General features: G+C 67.7%; 3 protein-coding genes across 10 annotated transcripts in view; 1 reads left to right on the top strand and 2 right to left on the bottom strand.

Moving 5' to 3' along the window:
- The window catches only part of NUP98 (nucleoporin 98 and 96 precursor), a 304,506-nt gene that overhangs the window by 66,019 nt on the left and 224,886 nt on the right, over nt 1–13,601 (bottom strand). The gene's annotated exons all lie outside the window — the stretch shown is intronic.
- RHOG (ras homolog family member G) lies at nt 935–9,153 on the bottom strand. Its single transcript, XM_061480099.1, has 2 exons — nt 8,930–9,153; nt 935–1,656 (listed from the first exon to the last, which is right to left on the bottom strand). Exons 1-2 carry the CDS (start codon nt 9,136–9,138, stop codon nt 1,053–1,055), a joined length of 813 nt encoding a protein of 270 aa, XP_061336083.1. The 5' UTR covers nt 9,139–9,153; the 3' UTR covers nt 935–1,052.
- The window catches only part of STIM1 (stromal interaction molecule 1), a 63,185-nt gene continuing 61,775 nt past the window's right edge, over nt 12,192–13,601 (top strand). For all 8 annotated transcript variants that reach the window (XM_061480075.1, XM_061480077.1, XM_061480076.1 and 5 more), the window contains exon 1: nt 12,192–12,556. In XM_061480075.1, the coding sequence (XP_061336059.1) occupies nt 12,448–12,556 (109 nt within the window). In that variant the 5' untranslated portion in view covers nt 12,192–12,447. The remainder of the gene's footprint in view (nt 12,557–13,601) is intronic.

Here is a 13,601-nt window from a genome sequence, read left to right as displayed (position 1 = left end):
GGGTGCTCAGGATGGGGTGGCAGGTCCCCATGGGTGCTCGGGATGGGGTGGCAGGTCCCATGGGTGCTCGGGATGGGGTGGCAGGTCCCATGGGTGCTCGGGATGGGGTGGCAGGTCCCCATGGGTGCTCGGGATGGGGTGGCAGGTCCCATGGGTGCTCGGGATGGGGTGGCAGGTCCCATGGGGTGGCAGGTCCCATGGGTGCTGGGGATGGGGTGGCAGGTCCCATGGGGTGGCAGGTCCCATGGGTGCTCGGGATGGGGTGGCAGGTCCCCATGGGTGCTGGGGATGGGGTGGCAGGTCCCATGGGTGCTTGGGATGGGGTGGCAGGTCCCATGGGTGCTCAGGATGGGTTGGCAGGTCCCCATGGGTGCTCGGGATGGGGTGGCAGGTCCCCATGGGTGCTTGGGATGGGGTGGCAGGTCCCATGGGTGCTCAGGATGGGGTGGCAGGTCCCATGGGTGCTCGGGATGGGGTGGCAGGTCCCATGGGTGCTCGGGATGGGGTGGCAGGTCCCATGGGGTGGCAGGTCCCATGGGTGCTCAGGATGGGGTGGCAGGTCCCATGGGTGCTCAGGATGGGTTGGCAGGTCCCCATGGGTGCTCGGGATGGGGTGGCAGGTCCCCATGGGTGCTCGGGATGGGGTGGCAGGTCCCATGGGTGCTCAGGATGGGGTGGCAGGTCCCATGGGGTGGCAGGTCCCATGGGTGCTCGGGATGGGGTGGCAGGTCCCATGGGTGCTGGGGCTGGGGTGGCAGCTCCCATGGGTGCTCAGGGCAGGAGGGGGGTTCAGGGGTTCAGCCCCCCTGAGCATCCCCTTCTCCATGCCAGGACCAGAGAGATGTCACCCAAAAGCGGACGCTGAGAGCCAGGGCCGGGGCTGGGGGCGCCGGGGGTGCTTGGGGGTCCCCGGTGCCCCCGGGGCAGGAGCCAGTTAGTGCAAACGAGGTCTGTATTATTAAAGCTGGTGGGTTCGGGCTGGAGGCCCCGGTGCCCCGGGCCGGGGGGGTCAGCGCAGCTCGGGGGGGCACGGGGCGGGCAGGGTCTCGCAGTCACAAGAGGACGCAGGGCTTCTTGGGCTTGGCCGGGGCGGGGTTGAGCACGGCCCTCACCGCCTCGGTGAACACATCCTTGATGCCCTCCTGGTTGAGCGCCGAGCACTCGAGGTACTTGACGGCGCGGATCTGCTTGGAGAGGCTGATGCCCTGCTGGGTGGTGATGGGCGCCTGGTTCTGCTCCTTGAGCCGCTTCATGGTCTCGGGGTTGTTTCTCAGATCCTTCTTGGTGCCGACGAGCAGGACGGGCACGCTGGGGCAGTGGTGGCACACCTCCGGGTACCACTTGTGCTTCACGTTCTCGTAGGAGGGCGGGCTGGCGATGGAGAAGCAGATGATGAAGACGTTGGTCTGGGGGTAGGAAAGCGTCCGCAGGCGGTCGTACTCCTCCTGGCCGGCCGTGTCCCAGAGGTTTAAGTTAATAGTCCTGCCGTCCACCGTGTTCTGTGCGCTGTAGTTGTCGAACACGGTGGGGATGTACTCCTTGGGGAAGGCGTTGGTGGTGTAGCAGATGAGCAGGCAGGTCTTGCCCACCGCCCCATCGCCCACCACCACGCACTTGATGCTCTGCATCCCGGAGGCTCCGTGTGCCCTCAGCAGCCTGCAGGGAGAGGAGAGGGTCAGGGCAGGGAACAGGCCAGGGCTGAGAGCACCAGAGCCCCTCTGCCCGGACACCCACTCCCCCATCTGGGGTGCAGAGGGACAGGTCCCTCCATCCCACAGGTCCTGCAATGCGCGGAGCCCAAACACCCCCCAGTGAGGAACCGCATCCCCAGCCCAGGCCAAACTTGTGTCACCATGGCTGCTGGCCAGGATGCTGTAGAGCCCTGTGCCACGTCCAGCATCGTGTGACATAGAATCAAGGAATGGTTTGGGCTGAAGGGACCTTAAAGCCCATCCAGCCCCAACCCCTGCCCCGGGCAGGGACCCCTTCCATAGAGCAGCTTGCTCCAAGCCCCTGTGTCCAACCTGGCCTTGAGCACTGCCAGGGATGGGGCAGCCACAGCTTCTCTGGGCACCCTGTGCCAGCGCCTCAGCACCCTCCCAGGGAAGAGCTTCTGCCTAAGAGCTCAGCTCAGTCTCCCCTCGGGCAGGTTCAAGCCATTCCCCTTGGCCTGGCCCTACATCCCTTGTCCCAAGCCCCTCTCCAGCTTTCCTGCAGCTGCTTCAGGCACTGGAGCTGCTCTCAGGTCTCCCCTTCCCGCAGCAGAGGGTCAGGATCCCCTCCCTGAGCTGCTGCTCACGCCGTGGGGTGCAGCCAGCACACGGGGTGGTTCTGTGCCTCCAGCCCAGCACATGGAAGGGACAGGACGGAGGGCACAGGGGCAGCTGCCGCGGGCAGGTTTGGGCCCCGGGTGCTGTGGCCAGGCTGGAGCTGGGTGACATCCGCTCCAGCAGCTGTGTTTATCCCGGGCCCCGGAGCGTTTCCCTGCTTCCCTTCCTCAGTTCCCTCTGCAATTGCCATCAGAGGCCGCATCCTGCTCCCCTTCCTGCTGCAGGCTGGAGCCGGGCCGAGGTGCGCGTCCCCGCACGGGGCCGGGCGGGGATGGTGCAGCCCCTGTCCCCACCGGGATCCGACCCCTGCCCGCCGGGATTTACCGCACTGGAGCCCGAGCGCGGCGGGCAGCGGCTCCTGTGCTGCAGGACGGGAGCGAGCGGGGGTGCCGGGGATGCTGCCTGGAGCCGGAGCCCGGCGCTGGGGTCCCCAGAGCCCCGGGACGCGGTGCTCGGGCAGGGGAAGGGGAAGGGGAAGGAGCCGGGCCCCGGCCCCTGCCCCCGATGGGGAAGCGGCTTCTTCCTCCTCTCTTCCTCTTCCCGCCCTGACACCGCTTCCTGCCGCCGCGGGGCCCGCTGCGCCGTGACCCCGGCCCCTGCCCGGGACCAGCGGGGGGTCCCAGCGCTGCCGGAGCCGCCCCAGCGCCGGGGTCCGGGATCCCCAATGCCGCAGCGCTCCCATCGCGGGGTCCCCATTGCCGCAGCGCTCCCATCACGGGGTCCCCATTGCCGCAGCGCTCCCATCGCGGGGTCCCCATTGCCGCAGCGCTCCCATCGCGGGGTCCCCAGTGCCGCAGCGCTCCCATCGCGGGGTCCCCATTGCCGCAGCGCTCCCATCGCGGGGGACCGGGGCAGCAGCAGCTTCCCCCCCCCCCCCCCCGCAGCAGGAAGCCGCGGCCGCCCCGCACCGGGCCCGGGGGGGGTCACGCTCCGGCACCGGCCTCCGCCCGCCCCGGGGGCGAACCCAGCCCCGAGCGCTCCCTCGCTCCGGCGGCACCCGCGGGCAGAAGCGGGACCCCCCCGGGTCTGGGGGCTCGGGGCGGAGGGGTGGGAGCAGGAGCGCAGGGACAGAAGCAGGGGATGGGGACAGGATGAGGACGGGAGAGCGGGAGCAGCGCGGGTGGAGCTGGAGCAGGAGCAGGGCACTGGGAGAAGGAGCAAAGGGAACGGGACAGCGGGAGAAGGAGCTGGATCAGGGGATGGGAGCAGGATCAGGGGCAGCAGAAACAGGAGCAGGAGGAGAGTGGTGGGAAAAGGACCAGGATCATGGCAGTGGGAGCAGAATCAAAGGCAGAAGAAGCAGAGTGGATGAGAGTGGGTCAGTGGGAGAAGGAACTGGATCAGGGCGATAGGAGCAGGAACTGAGGGAGCAGGATCAGGATCGGGGAGCAGGATCAGGATCAGGGGAGCAGGATCAGGATCAGGGGAGCAGGATCAGGATCAGGGGAGCAGGATCAGGATCGGGGAGCAGGATCAGGATCAGGGGAGCAGGATCAGGATCAGGATCGGGGAGCAGGATCAGGATCGGGGAGCAGGATCAGGATCGGGGAGCAGGATCAGGATCAGGGGAGCAGGATCAGGATCAGGGGAGCAGGATCAGGATCGGGGAGCAGGATCAGGGGAGCAGGACAGTGGGAGCAGAAGCAGAGTGAGTGGGATCAGGGCTGAGGTGGGAGCCAGGGGGTCCCGCGGCAGCCCCAGACTCAGGTCAGGGGGTCCCGGGGACACCCCATGGCCGGGGAGATGCATCCAGAGCCTGTCTCTGTTTGTGCATCCCTGGGGAAAGGACACGGGTGGGAGGAGCTGCGGGAGCCTGAGGCCAGTGTTGGCAGCAGAAGAGAAGGGCAGGAGCTGTCTCCAGGGGGATGTGGGGATGGGGATGAAGTGGTGACACCCCCCTGCAGCTCCCCATCCCTTGGGTGACCCCTGAGCACCCACCGTGGCCCCACCACAGTCCCACCATGGAACACATTGAGCTCAATGCCCCGGGATGAGCTGGGACCAGTCAGCACCCTGCATCCCAGGAAAGGCCCGTGCTGAGTCAGCAGGTGAGGAAGAGGATGGGGCACATGGAAACGCTCGTGCCCATGACAGCATTGATGCTGCGGGGCGGGAGCCGAGGAGGAGGCAGTGGGCAGGGGACCTCCATGACCACGAGGATGCTCATGGGCTGGGGCAGCTCCTGTATGGGGACAGGCTGAGAACATTGGGGCTGTTCAGGCTGGAGAAGAGAAGCTGCGTGGAGACCTCAGAGCAGCTTCCAGTGTGTGAAGGGGGCTACAAGGATGCTGGGGAGGGACTCTTCATCAGGGACTGCAGTGACAGGACGAGGGGTGATGGGTTCAAACTGAAACGGGAAGTTCAGGTTGGGCATAAGGCAGAAGCTCTTCCCTGTGAGGGTGCTGAGGCGCTGGCACAGGGTGCCCAGAGAAGCTGTGGCTGCCCCATCCCTGGCAGTGCTCAAGGCCAGGTTGGACACAGGGGCTTGGAGCAAGCTGCTCTATGGAAGGGGTCCCTGCCCGGGGCAGCTTTAGGGTCCCCCCAGCCCGAACCATTCCATGAAGACCTCAGGAGGGGAGGTGGGAGCTGAGCCCATTGGGGACCAGGACCCCCCCAGCCCGGGCGGCGGCACCACCCCGGTCCCCACATCCTGACGCGGGGCTGCAGCCCGTGGCCACCGGATGGGCGGCGCTGGCCCGGGGCGCTGCGGGCCCGGGGTGAGCGGAGCCCGGCCCTGCGCTGCCAGCGCCCGCACAAGGCCCGCTCTGTTCTCCGGCAGCGCCTTTAACCCCTTCTGTGCCTCGTGGGGGCCGGGGCACATCCTGTGTGGGGCACAGCCCCGGGGGGCAGGAGGAGGAAGAGCCAGAGCGCGGGGGGGGCTGCACAGAGCCTGGGAGCGCTGGGTGCTGGGGTGGGATTTGGGTGCGGGGCGGAGGCGGGTGGCGCACGCTGACCCCCCCCAGCCATCACCCATCGCCAGCCCGGGGACGGGAAAACGGCTTCATCCTCCTGCAGCACGAAAGGGGAAGCAAAACGCGCCCAGGGCATCCCCCGCCGGGGGTTTCCGCTGGGGAGGGGGGGGGGACACGCAGCAGCCGGTCCCCGAGCTCCCGCCCATCACCGGCCCCAGGGACCCCAATCCTGGCCCCAGCAAAGCGAACCGGGCCCGTGGGCTGTGCTCTGGGAGCCTGCGCCCCGCTCTGTGCACAAGGGTCCCCACATCACACAGCACAGCCCACGCTGCGCCCTGAACCCTCCACACTGCACCTGGCAGCCTGCACCCCACAGCCTGCACCCTCTGTGGTGCTGCACGTTGCAGCCCGTGCTCACAGGCCAGGCAGCGGGTCCATCCCATAGAGATGGACCTCCAAAGGATGGACAGTGTGTCCCTCATGGACAGACAGACCTGACCAGGACAGACAGTGTGCCCCATGGACAGACACATGGGGTGTCCATGGACAGACACATGGGGTGTCCCCATGGACAGACACACGGTGTCCCCATGGACAGACACACGGGGTACCCATGGACAGACACATGGGGTGTCCCCATGGACAGACACATGGGGTGTGCCCATGGACAGACACACAGTGTGCCCATGGACAGACACACGGTGTGCCCCATGGACAGACACATGGGGTGTCCCCATGGACAGACACACAGTGTGCCCCATGGACAGACACACGGTGTGCCCCATGGACAGACACATGGGGTGTGCCCATGGACAGACACATGGGGTGTGCCCATGGACAGACACACAGTGTGCCCCATGGACAGACACACGGTGTGCCCCATGGACAGACACATGGGGTGTCCCCATGGACAGACACACGGTGTCCCCATGGACAGACACACGGTGTCCCCATGGACAGACACACGGTGTCCCCATGGACAGACACACGGTGTCCCCATGGACAGAGAGCCCTGCCCAGCCCAACCCGTGCTGTGCAGCCGGCTCCATCTCGCTCAGTGGGAGCAGCCCCGGTGCAGCCCCGGTGCAGGCAGAGGAGTCCCCTCAGCTCCATCAATACTGAGCAGGGCTGCCCGGGGCCGAGCGCGGCAGCAGCAGCAGCAGCATCGGTGGGAGCCGGCACCAGCGCCCGGTGGGAGCGGGTGGGGGGCTCTGCCCGGTGCTGAGATGGGGTCCCTGCTCCGCGCTGCACCAGTGACACCGGTACCCCCGGCTCAGCCCCCAGGCCCAGCAGCTGTAACCTTCCCACTGAGTCACAGAGTCATGGAATGCCTCGGGTTGGAAAGGACCTCAAGATCATCCAGTCCCAGCCCCCTGCCATGGGCAGGGACACCCCACACTAAACCATGGCACCCAAGGCTCTGTCCACCCTGGCCTTGAGCACTGCCAGGGATGGAGCATTCACAGCCTCCAGGGGCTGCTTTTCCTCGTGTCCCAGCTCAGCCCCATCCGGAGCAATTTCCTCATTTGATTTCCCCCATCCAGGGCTGGGAGCTCCTCTGAGGGTCCGGCTCTGCCCCTCAGCACGGCCACGGTGCACAACACAGCAGCAGGGGCTGGAGCTGGCTCCAGGAGCAGCCCCTGAGCCAGGACCAGAGCCCCCAGGCCAGCACAGGGAATGGGGTGGACGGAGGGTGGGTGGATGTGTGGGTGGAGAGATGGACAGAGGGATGATGGATGGATGGAAGATGGCTGGATGGATGGGTGGATGGAAGATGGCTGGCTGGCTGGAGGGAAGGATGGGTGGATGGATGGATGGATGGAAGATGGATGGATGGATGGAAGATGGATGGATGGATGGGTGGATGGAAGATGGCTGGCTGGCTGGAGGGAAGGATGGGTGGATGGATAGATGGATGGATGGAAGATGGCTGGATGGATGGGTGGATGGAAGATGGCTGGTTGGCTGGAGGGAAGGATGGGTGGATGGATGGAAGATGGCTGGATGGATGGATGGATGGAAGATGGCTGGCTGGCTGGAGGGAAGGATGGGTGGATGGGTGGATGGATGGAAGATGGCTGGATGGATGGGTGGATGGAAGATGGCTGGATGGATGGGTGGATGGAAGATGGCTGGTTGGCTGGAGGGAAGGATGGGTGGATGGATGGAAGATGGCTGGCTGACTGGAGGGAAGGATGGGTGGATGGATGGATGGAAGGGTGGACGGATGGGTGGGTGAATGGATGGGGCCAGGCCTCACTCCACAGCAAGTGAGCCTGTCACTGCTCACACCACCAGCAGAGGCACAGACAAGACCCAGGGCAGAGCACACCAGCATGGGGCCAGTTTGCCACCTCTCAATGCTACGGTCAAGCCAAAGCCCCACATAGGGCACACACCAGACCTACCCCCATGGGCCAGCACCTCGAGATGTGCTGGGCTCAGGCACCTCCAGCATCACCAGAAATACCCCACTGGATGCTCCCATTTACCTGCACCTGTGATCCCAGCACGAGCCCCCCTGCTGCGTGACATCCCCCTGTGCCACCCCTGGTGCTTCAGCTCCACTGAGCAGTGAGCCCAGTGGGACCAGGCCCATGCACCCACCATGGATCATCTCCCCTGGCACCTGGGGACCCAGGGGTGGCCCCGCTCGGCAGCACAACCAGACCCACCACAGCCACATGGGACAGAGACACCCCCAGTGCACTGCGGTGTGTGATGGACACGGTGCTGTGAGCACTGCAGCGTGTGAGCACTGCAGCGTGGTGGCTGCTGAACACGTGCCACAGCACGTATGTGGCAGCATGTGACAGCGTGTGCGAGTGACGTGCGTGGTGCAGTGCGTGCAGTGTTGCAATGAGCATTGCGGGACGTGCCCCGTGTGTTGTAACTGGTGTGTTGTAAGCTGTGTGCAGCGTGAGGCCATGACCGGGGGGTGCGGTGCATGCAGTGTGTGCAGTGCGTAGGATTGTACCTCTCAGTGGGTGCAGCTGAAGTGCAGAACCTGCAATGCCTGCACTGGGTGTTGCAGTGGGTGCCGGGTGGGTAAAGGGTGCAGTGGGCAGTGCAGCAGGGCCAATGGGTGCAGTTCAGGGGGGTAGAGTGCAGGGGGAGCAGTGCAGGTGCTGCGGGGAGCAGTGCAACGGGTGCAGTGCAGGAGGAGCAGTGCAGCGGGTGCAGGGGGTGCAGTGCAGTGAGTGCAGTGCTGGGGCACAGCGCAGCGGGTGCAGTGCAGCGGGTGCAGTGCTGGGGCACAGCGCAGCGGGAGCAGTGGGTGCCGTGCAGCGCCCTCTGGCGTGCAGTGCAGCCCGTGCAGCCCCTGCTCTTCCGTCCATGCAGTGCGCGGGATGGGAAGGGGCAGCTCGTGCAGTGCGGGCAGTGACCGCTGCACGGCGGGGGGGCAGCTCCCGGGGCGGCGTGTGCGGGCTCAGCGCGGTGGCTGCAGTTGCAGTGGGTGCAGAGCCATGGATGCGGCAGCCCCGCGGAAGGGATCGGCCCGGACCGGTTCTGTCCCCGCTGCCGGCACCCCGGGACCCCCGGTACCCCCCGCCCTGCGCCGTGCGGGCTCCGGTCCCGATGCCCCCTCCCCGGCCCCGACGGGCGGCTCTTGCCGCGCCCCGACCTGGCCCCCCCGGCCCCGGCCGCCCCATCCCTGCCCGCTCCCGGTCGCGGTCCCGCACTCACCCCGGGGCATGGCGCGCGGCGGGCGCGGGGCCGGAGCGGCGGCGGCGGCAGCAGGAGGAGGAGGAGGAGGAGCAGGAGGAAGTCAGCGGCCGCCTCCCGCCGCCCCGGGCGGTCCCGCGGAGAAACTTCCCCCCGGCCCCCGCCCGCCGCCGCTTCCTTCCTCCGCCGGGGCCGGGGCCGGGCCCTTCCCGCGGGGAGCTCCCGGGCATCGCCCCTCTCCCCGGAGGGGGGGGGGGTCCCGGTGCCGCCGCTGTGCCCGCCCCGGGACCCCCGAGCCGCAGGGAGAGGAGCCCCCGCCCCACGGCTGCTCCTGCGGGGGTCAGGGATGGAGACGGGGCCAGGGACGGGGCCAGGCCGGGGATGGGGACGGGGGCACCGCGCTGCAGCGGTGGCGGTGCTGTACCGGGAGAAGGAGGGGGAAGCGGGGGGCACCCGGCCGTCGGGCACAGCGGAACAGCAGGCGGGGAAGTGGCAGCCGCTGCCCCGGGGGTCTGTGTGGGGATGGGGCGATGAATGGGAGAGGAGGGAGCAGAACCGGGCAGGGGGAGCAGCCCCCAGAGCATGGTCTTGTCCTGCTGGGTCCGGGCCAGGGGGACCCTGGTGCTCTGAGGGTCCCCACCAGGGCCAGGACACCAAGATGGGGGGTCTCGTAAGGGCGGGGTACCCCAGGATGGGGGTTCCCATAAGGGCCAGGTCCCACCAACGGCCGCCAGGGCAGCGCCCACAGCACCCACAGCCCAGGACAGTCCCGTTCCCTGCACTAGGGCAGGAGGGTCTCATGGGAGAGATGCGGTGGCCCCGGGATGGAGGCGGGTGGGCTCCTCGGGGACCCTCATCCCGGGTGTGCCGGAGCCACAGGGACCTCCTGCCCTCACGCGGGACGTGCCCCCTCCAGCACAGAGGAACCCATGGGACAGCTCCCCTCTGCTGGAAATGAGTCTGGCAGCTGCCCGTGGCTCCGGGCACTTCCCCATCCCCTCCGTTGCCAGCCCTGGTTCCCAGCCCGGGCACCCTCCATGGCTGGCGGTCCCCATGGATACCAGTGCCCCCATCCCGCGTCCTGGGGCTGATAGCGCCCGCTTGGGGACAACAGTGACACCTCTCGGGTCGGCGGGGCTGGAGCGGGACGGGGTTGTGCTTCCGGACCGGCAGCCACGGAGCTGTTCTGGGGCCGGATCCGGCCCCTGCAGGGAGCTCCGCTGTCAGCTCCGGGGCTGAACCCTCCGTCCCTGACCTTCCTGTGCCCCAGTGGTGCTGATGCCGCCGGGCCAATGGTGGCCAGCGGCGATGCCACCAGGAGCATGTGGCCCTGGCAGAGTGCTGCAGTTCTCGGGGGTGTCAGAGTGTGGCAGCCCAGGCCCGGTCATCAAACCCGGTCTGTCCCCCATGAGCTGGGGTGCTCTGATGTGTCGGGGTGCTCTGATGAACTAGGGTGCTCTAACGAGCTGGAATGCTCCGATGACTCGGGGAGCTCCGGTGAGCTTGGGGTGCTGTGATTTGTTGTATGGTCAGAATGTTTTGGGGTGCTCTAATGAGCTAGGACGCTCGGCTGAGCTTGACTGCTCTAATAAACCGGGGTGCTCCCATGAGCTGTGATGTTTTGATGCGTTGGTGTGCTCTGATGAGCTGGGGTGCTCTGATGAGCTGGGATGCTCTGATGTGCTGGGATGCTCTGATGTGTTGGGGTGCTCCCCTGAGCTGGGATGCTCTGATGTGCTGGGATGCTCTGATGTGCTGGGGTGCTCTGATGTGTTGGGATGCTCTGATGTGCTGGGGTGCTCTGATGTGTTGGGGTGCTCTGATGTGCTGGGGTGCTCCCCTGAGCTGGGATGCTCTGATGTGCTGGGGTGCTCCCCTGAGCTGGGATGCTCTGATGTGCTGGGGTGCTCCCCTGAGCTGGGGTGCTCTGATGTGCTGGGATGCTCTGATGTGCTGGGGTGCTCTGATGTGTTGGGGTGCTCTGATGTGCTGGGGTGCTCCCCTGAGCTGGGGTGCTCTGATGTGCTGGGATGCTCTGATGTGCTGGGGTGCTCCCCTGAGCTGGGGTGCTCTGATGTGTTGGGGTGCTCTGATGTGTTGGGGTGCTCTGATGTGTTGGGGTGCTCCCCTGAGCTGGGATGCTCTGATGTGCTGGGGTGCTCCCCTGAGCTGGGGTGCTCTGATGTGCTGGGGTGCTCTGATGTGTTGGGATGCTCTGATGTGCTGGGGTGCTCTGATGTGTTGGGATGCTCTGATGTGCTGGGGTGCTCTGATGTGCTGGGGTGCTCTGATGTGCTGGGATGCTCTGATGTGCTGGGGTGCTCTGATGTGTTGGGATGCTCTGATGTGCTGGGGTGCTCTGATGTGCTGGGGTGCTCTGATGTGCTGGGATGCTCTGATGTGCTGGGGTGCTCTGATGTGCTGGGATGCTCTGATGTGTTGGGATGCTCTGATGTGCTGGGGTGCTCTGATGTGCTGGGGTGCTCTGATGTGCTGGGATGCTCTGATGTGCTGGGGTGCTCTGATGTGCTGGGATGCTCTGATGTGCTGGGGTGCTCTGATGTGCTGGGATGCTCTGATGTGCTGGGGTGCTCCGATGCGCTGTGGCGCTCTGCCAAGCGGGGTGCTCTGACCTTGCCGAGCGCCCTGATGTGTCAGGCTGCGCTGATGACCCGGGCTCCTCCGCCGTCCCGGGGCGCTCTGCGAAGCCTCCGCCGGGGCTGGAAGCGGCTCCCGCCCCATCCAGGCGTCCCCCGCAGCCGCCCCTGCTCGGCCCCCTCGCCCCGCCGGCAGCGCGCCCGCACCTGCGCTTCCCCCTGCGCCCACCAGGGGCCGCTGCGGCCCGGCGGCGGGACCGGGGCGCCCGGCGGAGGCGGATGAGGAGGAGGGGGAAGGAAGCGGGGAGGGCGTGGCCAGCTGCCCGTCTCTGATTGGCCGGGCTCCGGGGGAGGCCCCGCCCCGCCGGGGGTCTCTCCCGGCAGCGATTGGCTCCGCCTCCTGTCACCGAGCGCGCGGCGGCGGCGCCAGGGCCCGGTGCGCAGCGGGGCGGGGGGGGAGCCTGGACGAGACCACGGCGCTGCGGGGGGGTGGCGGGGGGAGTCCCGTGAGGAGCCGCCTCTGAGGACCGGGAGCGGTTACCGGGGAGGGGGCCCCGGTGTCCCGGGAGAGACCGCAGCTGCGGGTGCGCGGGGACACGGGTGTCCCGGGAGAGACCACGGCTGCGGGGGGGGAGCAGGGCTGTCCCGGGAGGGACCACTGCTGCGGGGGGGGGCTGTGCCGGGAGAGACCACGGCGGGGTGGGGGGGGCAGCCCGGATCCGGTGTCTCTCGCCGGGCCGGCGGCGTTGTCCCTGTCCGTGCCGGGGCAGCGGGAGGCGGAGCCCGGGCGGGAGCACCGGGGATAACGCGCGGTCCTTCAGCTGCTGCCGGCCGCGGGGAGCCCAGCCCGGGTGTGCGGAGCGGAGCGGCCGGGCCCGGCGGCGGGGCCGATGCCGAGGAGGAGCTGACAGCGGCGGGGGAAGCGGCGAGGCCGACGCGGAAATGGATGTACGGTCGGGAGTGGCCCTGTGGGTGCTGTGCGGCCTCCTCCTGCAGCAGGGCCGCGGGGAGCGGCCCCCCGGCTCCCACCTGGACGAGAGCGCCATCGCAGGTGAGGCCCGGCTCGGCCCCCCCTCTCCCTCCCTCCCTCCCTCCCTCCTTCTCTCCCGCGGCACCGGGGGTCCTGCATCATCCGGTGCCATGGAGGGATCCCGGCTGGGCCGCGCTGCTGCTCCGCTCCATGGGCTGGGATGAAGGGACCTTAAAGCTCCTCCAGCTCCGACACCTTGCACTGGAGCAGCTTGCTCCAAGCCCGGTCGCGTTCCCCGGTGTCCCGGTTGCTGAGGCCGGGTTTGCAAACCCGCAGCGCCGGGCGCAAGGGTCGGAGCTCCCAAAATAACCCCCGTTTGTTTGTGCGCCCGGGCTCCGGCCGTTCCCGCTGTGCATCGGGGCTCGGCCCTTACCCCTCGGGTAAGGACGTGCCCAGGCAGCCCCGGCCCGCTCCAGCCTCCTGCCCGCACCTTGCGCTGAGCCTTCCCCACCTCCAGCCTCGAGGAGCGGTCGCCAGGACCCAGCTGCCCCTTGTTGCCTGCCCTCCACCCCAAAATCCCCCCCCAGAAAGGCAGGAGAAGCACCAGCCCCGCCGGGTTTGGGTGGAATTCCCGGCCCGGGCTTTAGTGGCACGCTGCCGGCAGAGCAGAGCCAGCCCCGGCGGAGGGCTGGGGACTGGGGGCAGCGCCGTGGGCACCGGTGCTGCTGCGTGTCCTTGTGCCGGGGCCCGAGGTCAGAGCTGGGAGCCCGCTCCCTCAAACCTGCTCTAACCGTTGGTGTCGAGACAAGTCCCGAGCTCCCTGCCCGTTCTCTGCACAGCGCCGGTGCTTGTGTGCTGACACAGGACCCGGTGAGTGTGCTGCGAGCGCTGCAGGTGAGGACATGGGGCGCTCTCTGACCCGCAGCACTCGGCACGGCACGACCCTGCTCAGTGAGCAGAGCCGTCAGCGTCGGGCCGGCTTCACGCTTCCACCACCGCCATCCACAGCCTGGATCCACTCCGGATCCAGGCACAGGCTTCCACGGGGGATAATGTGCTGGTCTGGGGTGGTGAAAGCGGGTGGTGAGCATCTCCATCCCCTGGGTGCTGCAGGGCGATGGTGTGT

Source organism: Pezoporus flaviventris, unplaced genomic scaffold, assembly GCF_033815535.1.
Source record: "Pezoporus flaviventris isolate CSIRO_AGI_PZ_B2104156 unplaced genomic scaffold, CSIRO_AGI_Pfla_v1 ptg000168l, whole genome shotgun sequence".
In the NCBI taxonomy this organism is placed as follows: Eukaryota; Metazoa; Chordata; class Aves; order Psittaciformes; family Psittacidae; genus Pezoporus; species Pezoporus flaviventris.
Note: the sequence above shows the minus strand (reverse complement) of the source record. Positions and strands in the feature narration are given on the sequence as shown.

What these genes read in the sequence shown, in the direction of transcription:
- RHOG (XM_061480099.1), bottom strand. Translation starts at nt 9,138, where the DNA reads ATGCCCGGGAGCTCCCCGCGGGAAGGGCCCGGCCCCGGCCCCGGCGGA. An exon ending in GCCGCGCGCCATGCCCCGGG is followed by an intron (nt 1,657 to 8,929) that starts GTGAGTGCGGGA and finishes CTCTCCCTGCAG; the next exon opens with GCTGCTGAGGGCACACGGAG.